We start from the raw sequence: 24,976 nt of genomic DNA, 5'->3' as shown, positions 1-24,976 counted from the left end.
CTATGACTTTGGTATACGGTAAATAAATGAAATATCGTCATAACACTTTATTTGCGTAGGTATTTTGAAGTTACTTTTACAACTAATTTAGCAAATTCAATTATTTATACCGTGATAATATAAATTATCATGTCCATTCGTCAAAAAAGGATCGAAACTGTAGTAGCGGACAATGCTTAGAAACAGAAACCTGAGAAGATGCAAATTTAATCTAAGAAGTTCTCTTAGTGAGCTTTGAACATTATTAAGAAACTCTTGATGATAGCTCCACCTTGTTGGAGGACAAGAGAATTTTTTCCGATCATGAAGACCATGAACAAAACTGAGACAACTTGCTTCGGCTTTTATTTTGACAATACGAGAGAAGTTTTCATAACAAATATTCTAACCTGCATCCTCAATGTAATGTTCAGTATCATAACATGTGTGGGCAACTCTACGATTCTTCTTGCGATTAAAAGTACACGAGATCTTCACACGCCAGCTTACGTCCTTCTAGGCTGCCTGGCTTTTTCTGATCTTCTCGTTGGCCTCATATGTCAGCCACTTTTCGTGGGAGTCAAGATAGCTGAGTTTGAGGGGAGCTTTACTGTGTATTGTTGGTTAAGAATGCTTCAATCCAGATCAGGCTGGACAACAGCGGGCGTTTCGTTTTTCACAATAGCTGCAGTGTCCGTTGACCGACTAATCGCTTTGCAGCTGCACTTGCGATACAGCGCATTTGTCACCGTTTCTCGGGTTTTGCAAGCCACTCTGGTTATTTGGATCTTGTCCGTTATATTGAATGTCGTGCTAAGGTTTTGGATGATGACCGACGAATGGTTTTTCATCCCGTTGGTCATTTTTGTTGTTGTATTCCTGGTTCTAACCGTCAGTACCATGAAGATATTTCAGATGGTTCGAAGACACCAGCGCCAGATAAAGAGACAAACTGACGCCGTGAGCCATCCTCAATCCAACACAGTGAACGTCTTAAAATGCAGAAAGTCAGCTGTCACTGTACTTTATATCTACGCCTTGTTTGTGATATGTTATGTCCCTTTCATTGGAACGCTGATCACAGAGATGTTCCATCGATATACAATCAAGGAACAAATCGCTTATGATTTCTCTACGACTGTTATTTTCGTCAACTCCTTTATAAATCCGGTAGTGTACTGCTGGAGAATTGGGGAGATAAAAAAAGCTGTAAAGAACATTCTAAGGAGGTGGGGTGGGGGACGGAATGAATAATAAATACCCCTACTCTGGCAAGCCAAAATGATTTCCTTGATGCCAATATGAGAGAGCAAGGGTGGGGATGGGTATGGTGAGCAATGTTGGCGTACTATTGAGAGCACCCCCCTCGAATGTGGTCCAGGTTCAAATCCAGGCGTCGACGCCATTTGTGGGTGTAGTTTGTTGTTGGTAATCTTCCTTGCACCGAGAGGTTTTTCTCCGGGTGATCCGGTTTTCACCTCTCCTCAAATCCAACACTTTCAAATCCCAGTCGATCTGTAGCGTACTGTTGGGAAAGAAATAGGTGATGCTTAACTTTATTATTTTGTGATTGAATATTAATTAGAAATTGACATTTGTAGCGCAAAGAAGTTAGATTTCGTGATATTAGATTTTAAAATAATGTCGACAAAGTCCGAGTATATTTACAATAAAAATGATGTAACTACATGCATTTTCTTAGGCTAAATAAGGTGAAAGAACGTGCGATGTTGTAAGAGTCACTAAGTTTAGATACATTACAGTGGGAACTTTTACTGCACATCTGATCAATGTAAAAGTACTGCCTTACGCAAGTATAGTAGAAAAAAACCTCTGTATTACTTAGAATGTGTTATTAGTCGTTAGTTGATCGTAGAGTTACGTCGATATTTGATCGTTGATCGTTGTGTTATGACCGTTGAATATGTGAGAATTGTACATCGCAGTAGATTGTTGGATTGGATTAAATCGTGCTGTTACATCGAAAGATACAGTCCTCTTGATTTGTTTCAACCAGCGAGCGGGGTTAAAAGAATTCCGCAACACGTTCGTACACATTGAAATGAGTTCTCACTAGAACTCCTAAGTTCTTTGTGGGAACAAATTACAATTAGAAAAATTACAATGTGACATCAGGCTCTGTAGAAGTAGTTATTCATCCTGGCTAGTGCGAGGAGGTTATTTCTGTTTCTATCGGCCAGAGGAATAAAGTCTTCATACTTTGACAAATGACTTGGAAGTGATTCAAAGTTGGATCTGCTGTTTCCTTTGCATAAAGAGACGAATACTATACATAGTACACAACTGTATGCACAAGTGTTTCATCTGATTTCCGAACACAGAGAAGTAATATGTGAAACACGAGAAGGAGTGTTTCATCTGATATCCAAACACTGAGAAGTAATACATCAAACACGAGAAGGAGTGTTTCATCTGATATCCAAACACCCGAAAAGCATAAATCCAAAAAGCGAGAAGCAATATATTATCACGAGAAAAGTGTTTCATCTGATATATCCAAGACACCTAGAAGTAATATATCAAACACGAGAGGGAGTGTTTTATCTGATATCCAAACACCTAGAAGTAATATATCAAAAACGATTAGGCGTGTTTCATTGATATCCAAACACCCAGAAGCAATATATTAAACACAAAAAGAAGTGTTTTATCCGATAGCCAAACACCGACAAGTGTATATCCAAACACGACTGTTTGGCTCTTCCATGAATACAAGAACGTGGAACAAACGTGTTAACCAAATTTTCAGCGGGACTAAATTATAAAAACATTATAAATACCATTACAGCATTGTTAAAAAAGAGCCCGTCCTTAACAGTGAACTAATTAAAAGATAAGGTGGTCAAATTTCCTAGGTCCTAATAGTTTTTACATTGTTTGCTTTAGCTCTCCTTCAATAAGTTAAGCATTATTCCAGCATTTTAGAGCCATTTTCCAGTGATCTTTTTCTCTGAAAAAAAAAAGAACGGAAACATTGTTTAAGAAAAAATGCTGACTTGAACTCGAAACTAAAATAAGGTTAAATTCCAGTTTAATGCAACCGTGTAGAGGATCACTTTTTTGCTGTATTGAAACTATTAATGAGTATATACCAGATTGAAAAAACTTTGTCGTTTGAAAAGTATAAACCATAAACGATGAGACTAAATGGATTTATCGGTAGAATTATGTTAGCCTTGCAAATTTAGAGTTCTTTCTGGAACAGCTTACATTATGCAGATTATGTTGAGCTTCTCGTGCGGATGCCAATCCCAGGAATACTTAAATTAACCCTTCCGGTAAACGTTTATGGCTCCAGTCATCTTATGATTTTCAAGATTTTCTTGGCCATGAAGCATCTCTCTATAACTAGAGACATCCCTGAAGAAACATTTGCTAAAAGCTGAAGTCGTCGGCTTATCAGCAAGAACACTGGATCCTTTTAATCCTTTTAATTTTACCTTGTTGAAATGCATTGGTGTGAGAATCGTGTGATAGTTTAAGCCGCGAACTCTTAATTTTCAATGCTAATAAACTTCTACCTATAAATACATTTAATAGGTCTCATAAACTCATTGTTTATAATTTGCAATGGACAGAGTTTTTTCAAACAGGTGTATACAATGTTGCCATACCACTTAATATATACTGTTTTGTTAGCCTCAAACCCTCTCAAATTGTTGAATTAAAACAAATAAGCCTCTTTATCATAAGACAAATCCGACATAAAGTTTTGATGACTCTTTTGGGGGTTTAACAAGCATTCTAATGCGAAGAATGGAGCATTAAGATTGAGCATTTTAAGAGAAAACAAAAACAGAAGGTGAAAAAAGCTTTTAAAATTATTTAGGAGAGCCCATTAGTCATTTGTCAGCGGGTGTGCTTACCAATAATTACACGAAACATGCAGTTGAAAACGTTGGGTTGAAAAGGCAATCTTAGAAGCTTTTAAGAGTCAAGTTGTGCACAAACACCGCACAGAATAACATAAGAACACCGCAAACCGCATTGACATTACCCGGAAATTTCTAAATACCGCAAACTGCTTGATTTTCTAAAACCGCACTACCGCAAATAAAAATAAAAATTTTTCGAAAAAACCGCACTAAAAATCGAGCAAAACCGCATCATTGCAAACCCTTACGCACTCCTCGGTGCTTAATCTCACCACCAGAATGATTTTAAGCAAGGGAGCTTTTTCAACTTGACATTTTCTGAATATTCCAAGAAACCAATCTCATAATAATTCACAATGTATTTTTCTGTGACGTCATCACCTCTTTATGCGGAAAAAGATATACTTTACAGGGTGGAGTGATACTTCTCTTGTCAAAAGCTTTAGAGGGTATAAAATTCAAGTCACAGGTGGCCATATTGAACCTTGAAAGCGTGGGATTAAGTTGAGCCTATTAGAAGGTGCATATTAAAGAATATGCAGAGAAAGCATTGACAAAAGGGTTATCATGTTTTATTAATGCTAACTGGTGTGAACATTTGGCTTCATTGGTGTTTATAATTAATAACTTATAAGACTTCACACAGCTTTAAACACTGCAGTTTAGACGCAACGATTTGTGAAATTTCGCGCAGTCGACATTGCTAGTTTCGTTCAGTTTGTGGATAAATGGAATTCTCACCAAAGTCGAATGAACAAACTCAAACTTTCCCGTGCTTCTTCTTTAGCGAGATCAACTTGGACAAAACGGACGAAGGAGTTTTTACAGCAAATTTCTTAACGTGTATCATAAACGTGCTGTTTTCTGTGATAACATGTACTGGGAATCTGTTAGTCCTTCTTGCAATTGGAAAAACGCGATGTCTCCACACGCCATCTTACGTCCTTCTGGGTTGCCTGGCAGCTTCTGATCTTCTTGTTGGCCTGATATGCCAGCCATTGTTCGTGGCTTCAAAAATAGCCGAGCTTATGAATAATTTTAGTCTGCATTGTACGTTGAGAATGCTCTTGTCTACATTAAGTTGGATAACAGCAGGTGCATCTTTAGCCACTATGGTTATCGTGTCGGTGGACCGCCTTCTTGTTTTAACACTTCATCTACGATACAACAGTTTTGTCACGGTTCCACGTATTTTTCAAACCGTTTTGGGTGTCTGGATCTGTTCTATAACCTGTGCATTATTGAGATTTCCTTTAAGAAATAGATGGTATTTTATTATGATAGCAATTCTCCTTCTTGGACTTCTTGTTTTGTCGATCAGCACCTACAAAATATTTCAAATCGTCCGACGGCACCAACGTCAGATAAGAGATCAAAACATGGCCTTTCGCCCAGTTGAACTAAACACAGTGAATGTCTTCAAATGTAGAAGATCTGCCGTGACGGTAATTTATGTTTACGGCCTTTCGATGATACTCTATATACCTCATTTTGTAACAATAATTGTCGCAACTCTTGATGGCTACTCGACAACAATACAGATTGCTTATACGTATGTATATACTGTTATTTACATCAACTCTTTTTTGAATCCATTTGTGTACTGCTGGAGAAATAGGGGAATCAGAAGGGCTGTGAAGAATATCATAAGAAGGGAACCATATGATTAAGAAGTACCCCCAGGAGCATCCAACGACGTTTTTCTGTGAAATAACTGTGGGAAGGAGGAAATATTGCCTAGAAAATCTGAAGAACGGTGACCGGACGTTTCGCCTATGATACATTTCGCAAACGTCCCTTTCGCGAACGTCTTATGTCGTTCCGTTAAGAAGCGAATCGAGCGCTGTGCATGTATATGCTTTGTTCTCTCAGCCATGATACAAAAACGCAACGTTCGTCGAATTTTCGACCGGACCCATAAAGGTCGCAAACGTTTTCTGATCAGAAGAAAAATATGCACCTAAACTTTCGAGACGACGAAAGTTCACCTAAGACGTCCAAACATAAATAATTTTTACGGCAGCTTCAAATATACCAAACAGGCCTCTAAATCATAGAGAAAACCATTCGAGACACATCCGATATATTTACTTTGGAAACAAAAAAGTTTAAGATGACTCCTTAGATGCATGGCTTTTTCGTCTCATCGGAAATTGTTAGCTACCCTAACAGGCCTCTAAATCATAGAGAAAACCATTCGAGACACTTCCGATATATTTACTTTGGAAACAAAAAAGTTTAAGATGACTCCTTAGATGCATGGCTTTTTCGTCTCATCCTAAACTGTTAGCTACCCTGACGAGTCTTGTCGAAAGTTCTAGGACATGGAGTAGCTGTACTTTCTAGTCTAGGGGACGTTTTTTCTTTAAATATATAACGAAATTCAAGAGTTGATCAAGAGACCTTTTTAAAATGCAAAAAGAATAGGAAGTCTAGAGGACGTATTCTGAGTTTTGCTACGAAAGCGTCTCGAATAATCTCTCTAATAACTCAAAAGTAAAAGTAAAGCGTTTCTAATACAATGACTGTTTAGATTGCAAAATACACTTAAATAAGTCACTTTTATGGGACGGCTCTCTCGGCGATTGCTGCGAAAACGAAGACCGCCGAAAACGGCCGCCACGTAGATGCGGCATCAAGCAAAAGCTCAGAAATTCAAGCGTACTCTATCACAAAACGAAGAACCCTATCGAAGTGAAATTTTGAAAACATATTAGTTTTTAGCTTTCCTTAAACTTCATGAATGTAAAAACGATCGATAATTCTTTAGACTGATTTTGATGACGTTATATGAAAACCATCAATTTTGAGTAGTGTAGGAGCTGTTCGTAAGGTCTCTCCTAATTGGTCGCAGAAAACGATGACATGTCATTCTTCTAATTGTTTTAGTATTGTTTTGGAGTCAGGGAAACGCACCATTGGTGACTTCTCTTTGGAGCAGTGTATGACTCCATATAATTTATGAGGGTCTCAATGGGGTTAACCGTCAGCCGTCAAACGGCCTAAAATTTAACCGTCAAACTTCAAAGATGCAGATTAATATTAACCGTCAAGTCCCGGGGGAAGTACTTCCTTATAAGGGGCTAATGGGGATGTGCCGCTGGATGGGGTCGCATTTTCACGACTGGATTGACTATAATGGGGTCGCATTTTCAATAGAGTTACTAGAATGGGGTCGCACATTTTCGGATTTTTTGGGGTAAGAAAGTTCTTTATATTTGCGGTTAGCAAACGTACCAGAATGTTTGTACTACATATGAAACGTAAAGTGTTCTTCTTTCAATCTACAAAATGGGTCAATTCATAAAAATAGAAAGTGACTAAGCTGGGATCGCGAAAATTACACATTTGCCCAAAAGAGACTAAGATGGGGTCTATAATTGGCAACAGAATAGACTATAATGGGGTAGGGGTTCTAAGAGGCCAGCGGCACATACCCAGCAAAAATTTACCCACGTACCCCTCCCAGGCGTCAAGTCTTTCAGTTGATACTAGTCGATACAGAAATTATCAAAGCTCCAAAATTTAACCATCAACCGTCTAAATTGGAAAAAATCAACCGTCGAAGCTCCTACCCCATCAACACCCTCATATATATATTATTACAGGGCAGATATTCAAACTGGAACACTTGGAAGAAAATTGTCTAATCACAAAGCTGAACGTCTTCTTAAAACAAAAGATTCTCAAGTTTTTTTCGCAACAGACCGATAACAATCTTAAATTTGAGGGCTGTTTACCAAGAGGTCGGGGAAGTTCAAACGGTTTTAAAGTTTTCAAAGGTTGCATAGTTAAACCTTGAATTTTTTTGGTCCGTTTGCAAAAAAAAAGAACAACAAAAACAAAAACAAAACTTGAGATAGGACAATCTTCTTTTGAGTGTCCCAGTCTGAGAGTTTGCACTGTAAAATTTCTACTCCTAGCCCCTTCCCCATCCCCCCAAAAAGCAAGATAAACTAAATCATCCTGAACAGACGTTTATTAATAAACACTAAGTGACACTCAAGTGAATTTCACTAAACATAATAATTATTTTTGTGCATTGGCCTATTTTATCTCTTGCACAAGAGTCTCAATCTCCTCTTTCGTAAACATCCTGAACTTTTTGTCTGGTGTGGCAGTTGCAAGCTGAAACAAAAATTAAAGGAGTTATATCATGAGAAGTACATTTGTATTACTGTTTTACATGTACCGTGTAGCATGAAAATTTTGCAGGTTCTAATTTTTGCAAACTTTGCCGATTGACCTCCATCCGCAAAAATTAGTTCCTGCAGAAAAAAAAAGAAGCAAAATAAAACGCTGCAAAAATTAACTCCCTTCAGTCAAATTAAAATAATAATTGATAATATCGGTCGCGGAAAACCTCATTACCATATCATCTTAATAAAAAAATTATGAAGTGTTACATTCTATTATAATTTTAAGGATAAGGGGTGGGGGAGGGGGGCTTATTTGGGAAGGGTGGCTCAGTGATTTTGTTACAAATAGTTATATGGTGAGTCCTGGGACTCATCTTGAGAAACATCATGAGTCCCAGTCCAGAACCAATAAGTCCCAATTAAAACAACGAGTCCAAAATTGAAAATGCTTGGGCCTTTGTGTAACCAGACAGTTAATCTAGGACAGACTCCAAAACTCTGTATTACAGTGTACTGAAATTAAAATAATTTGTATTCCTTTCATTTTAAAGCACAAGAAAGGCTAAATGAAGTATGCATCATTAAACAACATTTATACAAACATGCATGACATGTTCATGTTCAGATTGATTGATCGATCTTTGCTACCTACGGAACGTATGGCATGAAATTATTATTTTACATCTTTGGGGATTTTTGTGCCTCAGGGATGCAGGATGCAAAGGTAACAACTCAACTCTTTATGCCTCCTTAAATAAACAACATATGAATGGAGCAGCAGGGATTAGAATACACCAATCACAGCCAATCATCATGATAAAAATAGAACAGTGTTATTATACGACCTCATTGTGTTAATATACTGGCAAATGGGAGCTTTTTTTACCAACACCCCTCTTACTTCAACATTTGTAGCATTGAGTTTTTCCTCCATGACTTGCTTGAGTATCGTAAGAGCAGATTTGCAAGCCTCTTTCAGAGTCATTGACTAAAAGTAAGACAGAACTGCAACTCAATCATGAGTAAACTACTGGATTTAAACAGAAGAATCACCACTACAATTTTTCCCACTTCAAACTGAGTCTTTACTTTTCACACACAAAAATTTTATGCTTTATATACAAAGGTAAGCCGATCCCATATGTGGGATGGGACTGTAATCTTGACAGAAAAGATTTCTTGTTAGTCTTTTGACAAAAGGACCATGTCTTGCTAATCTCAACACTCAAAATGAAGCAGGAAGATTACATCATAAAGGTATTCACACCCAATTTAGTTTTAATGCATTCCTGTGTAATCGGTGCTCTCTAGGGAGATGAAATTAAGTTAAAAAGACGACTCTTAGTGCATTCTTCCCTTCACATTTGATCAAGTGCTCATGAGAAAAGACAGTAATAGCCCTCCCATCCTACCCTTAGTGCTTGAAATTTGTGGTCGAACTCTATCACTAGCAGGTTTGCACCTTCTCCTTTGCACTCCATATGCTCCCATACCTCTATTAAACAATGAATGCATGAAGCCAGAGTGCTGGAAAATGAAAGACTATTTAAGAGCAGAAATATTTTTTTTTATTTGTGCAATGCACGACTCAATTACAGATAAAATCATTAGACAGAAGAAATTCAATCACTTTTCCTTCACTTCAATTTATCCTAAACTGACTAAAATACGGTCGAATCCCCGTAACTTGTACCCTCTATAACTTGAACCTTCCGTTAACTCGAAGTAATTTTAATTTCCCTTCAGATCATTTTCCATATAATTTTACCCTCAATAACTCGAAATTTTTTCTATTTCCCTTGGAGGTTTGAATTATCAGGAGTTGACTGTATATGTAGCCCAAGTTTTGTGTTTGATTGTTCTTATTTCTGCAATGAACAGAAATAAAATATATCACAAGCAACAATGTTCAGTGTGCAAAAAAATGTCACTACCTTATGATATACTTCTTCTAGTGCCTGCTGTGCACCTTCAGATCCAGAACCTGTAATTTGTTCAAATTCATCAGCAAAATCACCAACCAAATTATGAGACTGATTATCCAAACAAGAATTCACAGCTTAAACTAAACTATTTACTCTAAAAGCAAAGCTTTCCTAGTATGTTTTTCACAGCAAGTTATTCCTTGTATGAGAGGTAAGCTTCCCAAAAAAGATGGGATAACGTTTTCAAACAACAAGCTGAAAAATCAGTTCCCCATTTATAGAACTCATCCTCTTTGCTTACCCACCCCAGTAGGCAGAGTACAAAGACGTAGCTAAAATGTGCTGGAAGCACTTCATAAACCAGTAACCAATGCAATACTTCAATACTTCAATGACATTTTTAAGTCTTCCATAAAATTTCTACTAGAGATATGCTCACGCAAAATGTTGTGCTTGAAGATATTCATCTGTCTTGCAACTAACAAAACTACTCAAATTTTAAGGTAGTTTCTGAGTATTTATTTCAATCCCTACCAAACACAGTTTTACAGCATATTAGAATATAAACCCTTAAAATATAAGTTATGGATTTAACAGTTGATATTTAGTGCTTGGTATACCTATCGCTTTTGCGTCATATTGGAAAAAAGTTCCAGATGGGTCCAGGTGATAACTGAGAATAATGAAAAAGAGAAAAATGTCATTTTAAAATATATTATCCGGGGTAGGCTTGTAGTTCTATGTTGTCACTAAAAGTTCTTCTCTAAGTAGCATGGTAAATACAGAGAAAATAGAGATCAGAACACGCATCAAGTGGTTGCTTACAAGGTTAAAAATCAATAAAAAATACTTTAATTTTTTTAAACTGTCAGCCTCAAAACAAGGCTGCTTACAAGACGTGGTCCTTTACAAGAAGTTCCAACTGTAAGGCATCGACTGGGAAAACTTGGGTTTTGCTTGAGGGATTAGAGGCATAGAGGTTTAACTGTGTTTCAATTCTCAAGCATTTCGCCACATTCACCCTAGTTGTGGTAAACATAAACAATGAAAGGCAACTTTTGGAAGGCAATCTTACAGTTGTGGTCCTTTGGAATCCACTCCACCAAAAAGTAATGCCACTCCAAACGGACGACTCTAAGGGAAAAAACAATGAAAAAAGAAAGACTGATGTCAAAACTGCAATTTGGAGCAGTGTCTTGTCACAGGTTTAACTCAAATCAGCTTCAACATTTCATTATCTTTTGAGCTGCTACCATTAGCACTGATGGTTATACTGATGAAAGGGAAGACCATACAAGTAGAATGTTACTTTGTTAACTCAAAAAAGAAAATCAAAGGACTTCCTACCATTGCTCCTTCTCTTGCGTCATCATCTCCAAACTCAAGTGCAAGATTTGACACTGCTTGTGTGACGCTTTCTACACTCATCTGTTCATTGTACGTAAACCAGTGATTCTAAAAGGCAGGGTACCATCATAAAAAATTAACATAATATTAGTGAAATTAAAGGAAGTGTGGGTGCAACGAGATCAACATAAAATAGCTTGGAGTGTGCATTAACCCTTTAAACTCCAAGAGAATCCATCATCAAGTTTCTCCTAACATAATCAATACACAATCAAGAGAAAAAGTTATGGGAATAAATGAAATCATCAATCCATCATCAATTTTCTCCTAAATGTATCAATATACTATCAAGAGAAAAAAATGAGACAATTTAAGAAATGATAATCAAAGGGCAGATGCTTTGATCGTAGAACAATTTCTCTCCAATAATTCTTTAAGGAAATGTATGGAAATCTGTCTTGAGAATTTGTATGTGGATATTCGGGCTTCACCTGTGCTTCCACCCTTGCTTTGTCAACCATTGTTCTTGAATCAGCAATCAGGCCACTCATGGCACAACCTCAAAACAAAAAAACATAAACTGAGGTAAAAATTTTATAAGGGTAATGACATTTTTATCATGTGACTTTGTAAGAAAAGTTACCTAGCATAACAATGCTCTTAGAACCCGAGTGAGAGTTAAATTTTGAATGACAGCATTGAGCTCCTTTACAACCATTTTCTGGAGCATAACCTTGGCTTTATCACCATATATACCACAAAACTCAAAGTAAAAAAGCTTTTATTTTCACCATGTCACTGCTACATATTGTAATTTAAAAACTGTATGCAATATTAATTAGAAATTGACATTTGTAGCGCAAAGAAGTTAGATTTCGTGACATTAGATTTTACAATAATGTAGACAAAGTCCGAGTATATTTACAATAAAAATGATGTAACTGCATGCATTTTCTTAGGCTAAATAAGGTGAAAGAACGTGCGATGTTGTAAGAGTCACTTAGTTTAGATACATTACAATGGGAACATTTACTGCACATCTGATCAATGTAAAAGTACTGCCTTAAGCAGGGATAGTAGAAAAAAAACCTCTGTCTTACTTAGAATGTGTTAGTTGTTAGTTGATCGTAGAGTTACGTCGATATTTGATCGTTGATCGTTGTGTTACGACCGTTGAATATGTGAGAATTGTACATCGCAGTAGATTGTTGGATTGGATTAAATCGTCGAAAGATACAGTCCTCTTGATTTGTTTCAACCAGCGAGCGGGGTTAAAAGAATTCCGCAACACGTACGTACACATTGAAATGAGTTCTCACTAGAACTCCTAAGTTCTTTGTGGGAACAAATTACAATCAGAAAAATTTACAATGTGACATCAGGCTCCTTACAAGTAGTTATTCATCCTGGCTAGCGCGAGGAGGTTATTTCTGTTTCTATCGGCCAGAGGAATAGAGTCTTCATACTTTGACAAATGACTTGAAAGTGATTCAAAGTTGGATCTTCTGTTTCCTTTGCATAAAGAGACGAATACTATACATAGTACCCAACTGTATACACAAGTGGTTCATCTGATTTCCGAACAAAGAGAAGTAATATGTGAAACACAAGAGGGAGTGTTCCATCTGATGTCCAAACACGGAGAAGTAATACATCAAACACGAGAAGGAGTGTTTCATCTGATATCTAAACACCCGAAAACATATCTAAAAAGCAAGAAGCAATATGTTAAACACGAGAAAACTGTTTCATATGATATATCCAAGACACCTAGAAGAAATATATCAAAAACGATTAGGAGTGTTTCATTTGACATCCAAACACCGAGAAGTAATATATTAAACACCAAAAAAAGTGTTTTATCCGATAGCCAAACACCGACAAGTGTATATCAAACACGACTGTTTGGCCCTACCATGAATACAAGAACGTGGAACAAACTGTTGAGCCAAATTTTCAGGGTTTAAATTATAAACACATTATAAATACCATTGCAGCATTGTTGAAAAAGAGCCGGTCCTTAACAGTGAGCTAATTAAAAGATAAGGTGGTCAAATTTTGTAGGTCCTAATAGTTTATACATTGTTTACTTAAGCTCCCCGTCAATAAGTTAAGAATTATTCCAGCATTTTAGAAGCATTTTGCAGTGATCTTTTTCTCTGAAAAAAAAAGAATAGAAACATTGTTTAAGAAAACTCGAAAGAAAGGTTAAATTACACTTTAATGCCTCGGTGTATAGGATCATTTTTTGCTGCATTGAAACTATTAATGAGTATATACCAGATTGAAAAACATTTTGTCGTTTGAAAAGTATAAACCATAAACGATGAGACTAAATGGATTTATGGGTAGAATTATATTAGCCTTGCAAATTTAGAGTTCTTTCTGGAACAGCTTATATTATCTTGAGCTTCTTGTGCGGATGCCAATCCCTGGAATACTTATCTTAACCCTTCCGGTAAACTTTTATGGCTCATCTTACGATTTTCAAGTTTTTTCTTGGTCATGAAGCAACTCTCTTTCACTAGCGACATCCCTGAAGAAACATTTGCTAAATGCTGAAGTCGTCGGCTTATCAGCAAGAACACTGGATCCTTTTAATCTAATTTTACCTTGTTGAAATGCATTGGTGTGAGAATCGTGTGATAGTTTAAGCCGCGAACTCTTAATTTTCAATGCTAATAAACTTCTACCTATAAATACATTTAATAGGTCTCATAAACTCATTGTTTATAATTTGCAATGGACAGAGTTTTTTCAAACAGGTGTATACAATGTTGCCATACCACTTAATATATACTGTTTTGTTAGCCTCAAACCCTCTCAAATTGTTGAATTAAAACAAATAAGCCTCTTTATCATAAGACAAATCCGACATAAAGTTTTGATGACTCTTTTGGGGGTTTAACAAGCATTCTAATGCGAAGAATGGAGCATTAAGATTGAGCATTTTAAGAGAAAACAAAAACAGAAGGTGAAAAAAGCTTTTAAAATTATTTAGGAGAGCCCATTAGTCATTTGTCAGCGGGTGTGCTTACCAATAATTACACGAAACATGCAGTTGAAAACGTTGGGTTGAAAAGGCAATCTTAGAAGCTTTTAAGAGTCAAGTTGTGCACAAACACCGCACAGAATAACATAAGAACACCGCAAACCGCATTGACATTACCCGGAAATTTCTAAATACCGCAAACTGCTTGATTTTCTAAAACCGCACTACCGCAAATAAAAATAAAAATTTTTCGAAAAAACCGCACTAAAAATCGAGCAAAACCGCATCATTGCAAACCCTTACGCACTCCTCGGTGCTTAATCTCACCACCAGAATGATTTTAAGCAAGGGAGCTTTTTCAACTTGACATTTTCTGAATATTCCAAGAAACCAATCTCATAATAATTCACAATGTATTTTTCTGTGACGTCATCACCTCTTTATGCGGAAAAAGATATACTTTATAGGGTGGAGTGATACTTCTCTTGTCAAAAGCTTTAGAGGGTATAAAATTCAAGTCACAGGTGGCCATATTGAACCTTGAAAGCGTGGGATTAAGTTGAGCCTATTAGAAGGTGCATATTAAAGAATATGCAGAGAAAGCATTGACAAAAGGGTTATCATGTTTTATTAATGCTAACTGGTGTGAACATTTGGCTTCATTGGTGTTTATAATTAATAACTTATAAGACTTCACACAGCTTTAAACACTGCAGTTTAGACGCAACGATTTGTGAAATTTCGCGCAGTCGACATTGCTAGTTTCGTTCAGTTTGTGGATAAATGGAATTCTCACCAAAGTCGAATGAACAAACTCAAACTTTCCCGTGCTTCTTCTTTAGCGAGATCAACTTGGACAAAACGGACGAAGGAGTTTTTACAGCAAATTTCTTAACGTGTATCATAAACGTGCTGTTTTCTGTGATAACATGTACTGGGAATCTGTTAGTCCTTCTTGCAATTGGAAAAACGCGATGTCTCCACACGCCATCTTACGTCCTTCTGGGTTGCCTGGCAGCTTCTGATCTTCTTGTTGGCCTGATATGCCAGCCATTGTTCGTGGCTTCAAAAATAGCCGAGCTTATGAATAATTTTAGTCTGCATTGTACGTTGAGAATGCTCTTGTCTACATCAAGTTGGATAACATCAGGTGCATCTTTAGCCACTATGGTTATCGGGTCGGTGGACCGCCTTCTTGTTTTAACACTTCATCTACGATACAACAGTTTTGTCACGGTTCCACGTATTTTTCAAACCGTTTTGGGTGTCTGGATCTGTTCTATAACCTGTGCATTATTGAGATTTCCTTTAAGAAATAGATGGTATTTTATTATGATAGCAATTCTCCTTCTTGGACTTCTTGTTTTGTCGATCAGCACCTACAAAATATTTCAAATCGTCCGACGGCACCAACGTCAGATAAGAGATCAAAACATGGCCTTTCGCCCAGTTGAACTAAACACAGTGAATGTCTTCAAATGTAGAAGATCTGCCGTGACGGTAATTTATGTTTACGGCCTTTCGATGATACTCTATATACCTCATTTTGTAACAATAATTGTCGCAACTCTTGATGGCTACTCGACAACAATACAGATTGCTTATACGTATGTATATACTGTTATTTACATCAACTCTTTTTTGAATCCATTTGTGTACTGCTGGAGAAATAGGGGAATCAGAAGGGCTGTGAAGAATATCATAAGAAGGGAACCATATGATTAAGAAGTACCCCCAGGAGCATCCAACGACGTTTTTCTGTGAAATAACTGTGGGAAGGAGGAAATATTGCCTAGAAAATCTGAAGAACGGTGACCGGACGTTTCGCCTATGATACATTTCGCAAACGTCCCTTTCGCGAACGTCTTATGTCGTTCCGTTAAGAAGCGAATCGAGCGCTGTGCATGTATATGCTTTGTTCTCTCAGCCATGATACAAAAACGCAACGTTCGTCGAATTTTCGACCGGACCCATAAAGGTCGCAAACGTTTTCTGATCAGAAGAAAAATATGCACCTAAACTTTCGAGACGACGAAAGTTCACCTAAGACGTCCAAACATAAATAATTTTTACGGCAGCTTCAAATATACCAAACAGGCCTCTAAATCATAGAGAAAACCATTCGAGACACATCCGATATATTTACTTTGGAAACAAAAAAGTTTAAGATGACTCCTTAGATGCATGGCTTTTTCGTCTCATCGGAAATTGTTAGCTACCCTAACAGGCCTCTAAATCATAGAGAAAACCATTCGAGACACTTCCGATATATTTACTTTGGAAACAAAAAAGTTTAAGATGACTCCTTAGATGCATGGCTTTTTCGTCTCATCCTAAACTGTTAGCTACCCTGACGAGTCTTGTCGAAAGTTCTAGGACATGGAGTAGCTGTACTTTCTAGTCTAGGGGACGTTTTTTCTTTAAATATATAACGAAATTCAAGAGTTGATCAAGAGACCTTTTTAAAATGCAAAAAGAATAGGAAGTCTAGAGGACGTATTCTGAGTTTTGCTACGAAAGCGTCTCGAATAATCTCTCTAATAACTCAAAAGTAAAAGTAAAGCGTTTCTAATACAATGACTGTTTAGATTGCAAAATACACTTAAATAAGTCACTTTTATGGGACGGCTCTCTCGGCGATTGCTGCGAAAACGAAGACCGCCGAAAACGGCCGCCACGTAGATGCGGCATCAAGCAAAAGCTCAGAAATTCAAGCGTACTCTATCACAAAACGAAGAACCCTATCGAAGTGAAATTTTGAAAACATATTAGTTTTTAGCTTTCCTTAAACTTCATGAATGTAAAAACGATCGATAATTCTTTAGACTGATTTTGATGACGTTATATGAAAACCATCAATTTTGAGTAGTGTAGGAGCTGTTCGTAAGGTCTCTCCTAATTGGTCGCAGAAAACGATGACATGTCATTCTTCTAATTGTTTTAGTATTGTTTTGGAGTCAGGGAAACGCACCATTGGTGACTTCTCTTTGGAGCAGTGTATGACTCCATATAATTTATGAGGGTCTCAATGGGGTTAACCGTCAGCCGTCAAACGGCCTAAAATTTAACCGTCAAACTTCAAAGATGCAGATTAATATTAACCGTCAAGTCCCGGGGGAAGTACTTCCTTATAAGGGGCTAATGGGGATGTGCCGCTGGATGGGGTCGCATTTTCACGACTGGATTGACTATAATGGGGTCGCATTTTCAATAGAGTTACTAGAATGGGGTCGCACATTTTCGGATTTTTTGGGGTAAGAAAGTTCTTTATATTTGCGGTTAGCAAACGTACCAGAATGTTTGTACTACATATGAAACGTAAAGTGTTCTTCTTTCAATCTACAAAATGGGTCAATTCATAAAAATAGAAAGTGACTAAGCTGGGATCGCGAAAATTACACATTTGCCCAAAAGAGACTAAGATGGGGTCTATAATTGGCAACAGAATAGACTATAATGGGGTAGGGGTTCTAAGAGGCCAGCGGCACATACCCAGCAAAAATTTACCCACGTACCCCTCCCAGGCGTCAAGTCTTTCAGTTGATACTAGTCGATACAGAAATTATCAAAGCTCCAAAATTTAACCATCAACCGTCTAAATTGGAAAAAATCAACCGTCGAAGCTCCTACCCCATCAACACCCTCATATATATATTATTACAGGGCAGATATTCAAACTGGAACACTTGGAAGAAAATTGTCTAATCACAAAGCTGAACGTCTTCTTAAAACAAAAGATTCTCAAGTTTTTTTCGCAACAGACCGATAACAATCTTAAATTTGAGGGCTGTTTACCAAGAGGTCGGGGAAGTTCAAACGGTTTTAAAGTTTTCAAAGGTTGCATAGTTAAACCTTGAATTTTTTTGGTCCGTTTGCAAAAAAAAAGAACAACAAAAACAAAAACAAAACTTGAGATAGGACAATCTTCTTTTGAGTGTCCCAGTCTGAGAGTTTGCACTGTAAAATTTCTACTCCTAGCCCCTTCCCCATCCCCCCAAAAAGCAAGATAAACTAAATCATCCTGAACAGACGTTTATTAATAAACACTAAGTGACACTCAAGTGAATTTCACTAAACATAATAATTATTTTTGTGCATTGGCCTATTTTATCTCTTGCACAAGAGTCTCAATCTCCTCTTTCGTAAACATCCTGAACTTTTTGTCTGGTGTGGCAGTTGCAAGCTGAAACAAAAATTAAAGGAGTTATATCATGAGAAGTACATTTGTATTACTGTTTTACATGTACCGTGTAGCATGAAAATTTTGCAGGTTCTAATTTTTGCAAACTTTGCGGATTGACCTCCATCCGCAAAAATTAGTTCCTGCAGAAAAAAAAAGAAGCAAAATAAAACGCTGCAAAAATTAACTCCCTTCAGTCAAATTAAAATAATAATTGATAATATCGGTCGCGGAAAACCTCATTACCATATCATCTTAATAAAAAAATTATGAAGTGTTACATTCTATTATAATTTTAAGGATAAGGGGTGGGGGAGGGGGGCTTATTTGGGAAGGGTGGCTCAGTGATTTTGTTACAAATAGTTATATGGTGAGTCCTGGGACTCATCTTGAGAAACATCATGAGTCCCAGTCCAGAACCAATAAGTCCCAATTAAAACAACGAGTCCAAAATTGAAAATGCTTGGGCCTTTGTGTAACCAGACAGTTAATCTAGGACAGACTCCAAAACTCTGTATTACAGTGTACTGAAATTAAAATAATTTGTATTCCTTTCATTTTAAAGCACAAGAAAGGCTAAATGAAGTATGCATCATTAAACAACATTTATACAAACATGCATGACATGTTCATGTTCAGATTGATTGATCGATCTTTGCTACCTACGGAACGTATGGCATGAAATTATTATTTTACATCTTTGGGGATTTTTGTGCCTCAGGGATGCAGGATGCAAAGGTAACAACTCAACTCTTTATGCCTCCTTAAATAAACAACATATGAATGGAGCAGCAGGGATTAGAATACACCAATCACAGCCAATCATCATGATAAAAATAGAACAGTGTTATTATACGACCTCATTGTGTTAATATACTGGCAAATGGGAGCTTTTTTTACCAACACCCCTCTTACTTCAACATTTGTAGCATTGAGTTTTTCCTCCATGACTTGCTTGAGTATCGTAAGAGCAGATTTGCAAGCCTCTTTCAGAGTCATTGACTAAAAGTAAGACAGAACTGCAACTCAATCATGAGTAAACTACTGGATTTAAACAGAAGAATCACCACTACAATTTTTCCCACTTCAAACTGAGTCTTTACTTTTCACACACAAAAATTTTATGCTTTATATACAAAGGTAAGCCGATCCCATATGTGGGATGGGACTGTAATCTTGACAGAAAAGATTTCTTGTTAGTCTTTTGACAAAAGGACCATGTCTTGCTAATCTCAACACTCAAAATGAAGCAGGAAGATTACATCATAAAGGTATTCACACCCAATTTAGTTTTAATGCATTCCTGTGTAATCGGTGCTCTCTAGGGAGATGAAATTAAGTTAAAAAGACGACTCTTAGTGCATTCTTCCCTTCACATTTGATCAAGTGCTCATGAGAAAAGACAGTAATAGCCCTCCCATCCTACCCTTAGTGCTTGAAATTTGTGGTCGAACTCTATCACTAGCAGGTTTGCACCTTCTCCTTTGCACTCCATATGCTCCCATACCTCTATTAAACAATGAATGCATGAAGCCAGAGTGCTGGAAAATGAAAGACTATTTAAGAGCAGAAATATTTTTTTTTATTTGTGCAATGCACGACTCAATTACAGATAAAATCATTAGACAGAAGAAATTCAATCACTTTTCCTTCACTTCAATTTATCCTAAACTGACTAAAATACGGTCGAATCCCCGTAACTTGTACCCTCTATAACTTGAACCTTCCGTTAACTCGAAGTAATTTTAATTTCCCTTCAGATCATTTTCCATATAATTTTACCCTCAATAACTCGAAATTTTTTCTATTTCCCTTGGAGGTTTGAATTATCAGGAGTTGACTGTATATGTAGCCCAAGTTTTGTGTTTGATTGTTCTTATTTCTGCAATGAACAGAAATAAAATATATCACAAGCAACAATGTTCAGTGTGCAAAAAAATGTCACTACCTTATGATATACTTCTTCTAGTGCCTGCTGTGCACCTTCAGATCCAGAACCTGTAATTTGTTCAAATTCATCAGCAAAATCACCAACCAAATTATGAGACTGATTATCCAAACAAGAATTCACAGCTTAAACTAAACTATTTACTCTAAAAGCAAAGCTTTCCTAGTATGTTTTTCACAGCAAGTTATTCCTTGTATGAGAGGTAAGCTTCCCAAAAAAGATGGGATAACGTTTTCAAACAACAAGCTGAAAAATCAGTTCCCCATTTATAGAACTCATCCTCTTTGCTTACCCACCCCAGTAGGCAGAGTACAAAGACGTAGCTAAAATGTGCTGGAAGCACTTCATAAACCAGTAACCAATGCAATACTTCAATACTTCAATGACATTTTTAAGTCTTCCATAAAATTTCTACTAGAGATATGCTCACGCAAAATGTTGTGCTTGAAGATATTCATCTGTCTTGCAACTAACAAAACTACTCAAATTTTAAGGTAGTTTCTGAGTATTTATTTCAATCCCTACCAAACACAGTTTTACAGCATATTAGAATATAAACCCTTAAAATATAAGTTATGGATTTAACAGTTGATATTTAGTGCTTGGTATACCTATCGCTTTTGCGTCATATTGGAAAAAAGTTCCAGATGGGTCCAGGTGATAACTGAGAATAATGAAAAAGAGAAAAATGTCATTTTAAAATATATTATCCGGGGTAGGCTTGTAGTTCTATGTTGTCACTAAAAGTTCTTCTCTAAGTAGCATGGTAAATACAGAGAAAATAGAGATCAGAACACGCATCAAGTGGTTGCTTACAAGGTTAAAAATCAATAAAAAATACTTTAATTTTTTTAAACTGTCAGCCTCAAAACAAGGCTGCTTACAAGACGTGGTCCTTTACAAGAAGTTCCAACTGTAAGGCATCGACTGGGAAAACTTGGGTTTTGCTTGAGGGATTAGAGGCATAGAGGTTTAACTGTGTTTCAATTCTCAAGCATTTCGCCACATTCACCCTAGTTGTGGTAAACATAAACAATGAAAGGCAACTTTTGGAAGGCAATCTTACAGTTGTGGTCCTTTGGAATCCACTCCACCAAAAAGTAATGCCACTCCAAACGGACGACTCTAAGGGAAAAAACAATGAAAAAAGAAAGACTGATGTCAAAACTGCAATTTGGAGCAGTGTCTTGTCACAGGTTTAACTCAAATCAGCTTCAGCATTTCATTATCTTTTGAGCTGCTACCATTAGCACTGATGGTTATACTGATGAAAGGGAAGACCATACAAGTAGAATGTTACTTTGTTAACTCAAAAAAGAAAATCAAAGGACTTCCTACCATTGCTCCTTCTCTTGCGTCATCATCTCCAAACTCAAGTGCAAGATTTGACACTGCTTGTGTGACGCTTTCTACACTCATCTGTTCATTGTACGTAAACCAGTGATTCTAAAAGGCAGGGTACCATCATAAAAAATTAACATAATATTAGTGAAATTAAAGGAAGTGTGGGTGCAACGAGATCAACATAAAATAGCTTGGAGTGTGCATTAACCCTTTAAACTCCAAGAGAATCCATCATCAAGTTTCTCCTAACATAATCAATACACAATCAAGAGAAAAAGTTATGGGAATAAATGAAATCATCAATCCATCATCAATTTTCTCCTAAATGTATCAATATACTATCAAGAGAAAAAAATGAGACAATTTAAGAAATGATAATCAAAGGGCAGATGCTTTGATCGTAGAACAATTTCTCTCCAATAATTCTTTAAGGAAATGTATGGAAATCTGTCTTGAGAATTTGTATGTGGATATTCGGGCTTCACCTGTGCTTCCACCCTTGCTTTGTCAACCATTGTTCTTGAATCAGCAATCAGGCCACTCATGGCACAACCTCAAAACAAAAAAACATAAACTGAGGTAAAAATTTTATAAGGGTAATGACATTTTTATCATGTGACTTTGTAAGAAAAGTTACCTAGCATAACAATGCTCTTAGAACCCGAGTGAGAGTTAAATTTTGAATGACAGCATTGAGCTCCTTTACAACCATTTTCTGGAGCATAACCTTGGCTTTATCACCATATATACCACAAAACTCAAAGTAAAAAAGCTTTTATTTTCACCATGTCACTGCTACATATTGTAATTTAAAAACTGTATGCAATAAATCCCCAAACAGATCTGTGCCTAGTCTCCTTCACAGCCATTTTCAGGGTCGTCACACAATGCTTTGTGGGAAGGAGCATTGTGTGACAACCCTAAAAGTGGCTGCGAAGAAGACTAATCTGTGCCAGACTTGTCAAAAGAAAAGACCCCTTGTGGTTTAACTCTTTTATATGACCTCTTTTTATAACAGACCACTAGATCTTAGCATTTTTGGGTGATCGCTCATGGGAGGTTCCACTTAATTGATGTATTTATAACATAAAATTGCAAGATGTTGTAATACCTATATGACTGTCTATTTCCACAATCTTCTCAACACTGTTTGGCTCCATGAGTGGAGAGGTAATTCGTTTTTCAACAGCAAGAACTACACCTTCTGATGTTTGTATACCAATCGCAGTTGATCCAAGCTGAAACACAAAATCTGATTATCAGCAAGAAATTGTACATTTTGTAGCGACTGAAACTCTACAAAAAGAGGTACTATGTTTGTGCTTAGATTCAAAAAACATTTGACATCATTAAAATTTTTTAAAATTTTTTTGTTTTCCTTACCCCCATGTGGTAAAAATGCAATACATGTAAAACTTGAGAATAATAATGCCATTAATGTCAAGCTCCAAGGTGTGGGGGATCATCATACCTTTCTGGGAAACTGCACACCTACCCCTCCCCTAAGCTGACATTTTGTCCTAAGTGAGAAGTAAGTGTTAATGTTAGCTTAGGGGAGGGGTAGGTGGGCAGTTTCCCAGAAACGTATAATGATGCAGTGTAGGCAGGTAACATGAGAGCCATCAATGCCACAATGCCACTGGTTTCCCTGAAAAAATGACACCTAAGAGAGGAGCCCAGAAATTCCAAGCAACTATTTAACCAATCAGAAGAACTAACCAGTGGTGCAAATTATCAACAGTATGAAAATTCTGCACTCATTCCTCAGTTGTCATTTCCATGAGAAACCGGTGCAGGGCTGTCAACTCTCCCAGATAATCCGGGAGACTCCAGGTTTTGAACCATTTCTCCTCATCTCCAGATTAGAGTCTGAAATCTCCTGGATAATCGCCGAAGTTTGCCATTTCTTGTAGATTCGACAACAATTTTGCGTTTTTTCAGCTATTTTACTGTTAAAATCAAACGTTTCCTCACAAACTCCGGTATGTCATTGTAATATAAGCAATAATGTGATTGGTGGGAAGTAAACCAATTAGGTCAAGTGTTACATATACGATTCCAACAACATCTCTTTCGCGCATTTTTTTTTTCACAAATAACGTCATGTGCCATGTATTATGACGCCATCTATTACCCCTTCCCCATCAATTCTCAATATTTGAAGACGTGTGGGGTTGACAGCCCTGCCAGTGCATTCCAAATTATCAGCTGTTTTCTCAAGCTAGTTGACAGACAGGGTAATTTTCCCCGACTTATTAGCTTGCATAGCTGGTAGTTTTGTTGGAGTAGTGAAGGAAAATTTATTTGTGGAAAATCCAAAGGACGGCTCGTCTCCCTTGCAGCCATTTTTGGGGAGGAGCATTGCATGACAAGACAAAAATTACTGTGAGGGAGACTAAAGGCGGGAATAAGAAGGAAAAATGGTCTCACACCTGAAGGATTGACTGCCCCAACAAAACAGCAGGTCATGCTAAGGTAAACCTTATGTGTTACTTTTCCCCTTGGGTTTAACATTATTAGTAGGTAAAAAAAAAAGAGCCAGGGATATTATACCATGCAAAATACCATTTACTGTGATATGAGCCATACTACTTAATACAACTGTCATGTAAGGAGAAATCAGATGTGATGACTATTGATAACCAAGAGTGATCGAATGACTGACTTACTTTGATAGCTTCTATGGCATATTCCACTTGAAAAAGCCGTCCTTCCGGCGAGAAAGTGTTAACTCCTCTAATAGGATAATACATGCAAGCGTAAAAATAATTAGTTTACCAAACGTTACAAATCTTTATATAAGTTAAGCTTACGTACAAAATGCCAGATATTTTTTCGAGGTCCTGGCAAAATTACCAACCTGTCGTACTCTGATCTTGTCAGAAACATAACGAAGACTGCAAATCTTCACAGTTGACAAAATTTTCCAGGCTATCACCGTGATAAAGCTGATTAAAAGCTTTTTTTAGAGAGCCACGAGGAACAAAATCTGTCAAATAAAACAGCTGAATTAAAAAACTTTGAGTTGGACAACGAAACAGAAATCATATAGCAAAAATCTGTAATATGCTTACCCTTCAAAATAACTTACGCTGTGTAGAGAGTCTAAGATCCGAATTGGGAGATAATTTATACTACAAATGGCAACTTTCAAGAGATTTTTGACCAGAAAAGCTTATCAAGTATGAGGGTGCAGGATTCCTAAAAGCCGACTGTCATAATGGTC

General features: G+C 36.9%; 4 protein-coding genes across 6 annotated transcripts; 2 read left to right on the top strand and 2 right to left on the bottom strand.

Annotated features, from left to right (window-relative positions):
- Positions 1-303: 303 nt before the first annotated feature.
- Positions 304-1,821, top strand: LOC140922515 (melanocyte-stimulating hormone receptor-like). The gene has a single exon (XM_073372493.1). It carries the CDS (start codon positions 304-306, stop codon positions 1,231-1,233), a length of 930 nt encoding a protein of 309 aa, XP_073228594.1. The 3' UTR covers positions 1,234-1,821.
- A 6,011-nt stretch (positions 1,822-7,832) lies between these two features.
- LOC140923051 (proteasome subunit alpha type-5-like) lies at positions 7,833-11,881 on the bottom strand. The gene is made up of 7 exons (XM_073373109.1): positions 11,778-11,881; positions 11,287-11,394; positions 11,015-11,073; positions 10,560-10,612; positions 9,949-9,998; positions 8,916-9,002; positions 7,833-8,003 (listed from the first exon to the last, which is right to left on the bottom strand). The coding sequence occupies exons 1-7, from the start codon at positions 11,835-11,837 to the stop codon at positions 7,923-7,925; spliced, it is 498 nt and encodes a 165-aa protein (XP_073229210.1). The 5' UTR covers positions 11,838-11,881; the 3' UTR covers positions 7,833-7,922.
- Positions 11,882-15,031: 3,150 nt separating this feature from the next.
- Positions 15,032-16,497, top strand: LOC140923217 (melanocortin receptor 3-like). The gene has a single exon (XM_073373297.1). It carries the CDS (start codon positions 15,062-15,064, stop codon positions 16,001-16,003), a length of 942 nt encoding a protein of 313 aa, XP_073229398.1. The 5' UTR covers positions 15,032-15,061; the 3' UTR covers positions 16,004-16,497.
- Positions 16,498-18,290: 1,793 nt separating this feature from the next.
- On the bottom strand, positions 18,291-24,969 carry LOC140922648 (proteasome subunit alpha type-5-like). Of its 3 annotated transcripts, none has more exons than XM_073372635.1 (11): positions 24,825-24,969; positions 24,611-24,739; positions 24,420-24,486; positions 22,862-22,988; positions 22,236-22,303; positions 21,745-21,852; positions 21,473-21,531; positions 21,018-21,070; positions 20,407-20,456; positions 19,374-19,460; positions 18,291-18,461 (listed from the first exon to the last, which is right to left on the bottom strand). In XM_073372635.1, the coding sequence occupies exons 2-11, from the start codon at positions 24,637-24,639 to the stop codon at positions 18,381-18,383; spliced, it is 729 nt and encodes a 242-aa protein (XP_073228736.1). In that variant the 5' UTR covers positions 24,640-24,739; positions 24,825-24,969; the 3' UTR covers positions 18,291-18,380. The 3 variants fall into 3 exon arrangements, with proteins under 3 accessions (XP_073228736.1, XP_073228737.1, XP_073228738.1); XM_073372636.1 differs by having other exon boundaries at positions 24,611-24,755; positions 24,825-24,968; XM_073372637.1 differs by lacking the exon at positions 24,611-24,739.
- Between the last annotated feature and the right edge of the window lie 7 nt (positions 24,970-24,976).

The sequence above is a fragment of the Porites lutea genome, chromosome 13 (genome assembly GCF_958299795.1).
Source record: "Porites lutea chromosome 13, jaPorLute2.1, whole genome shotgun sequence".
NCBI lineage: Eukaryota > Metazoa > Cnidaria > Anthozoa > Scleractinia > Poritidae > Porites > Porites lutea.
The sequence above is the reverse complement of the archived record's forward strand: the minus strand, read 5'-3'. Positions and strand labels throughout refer to the sequence as shown.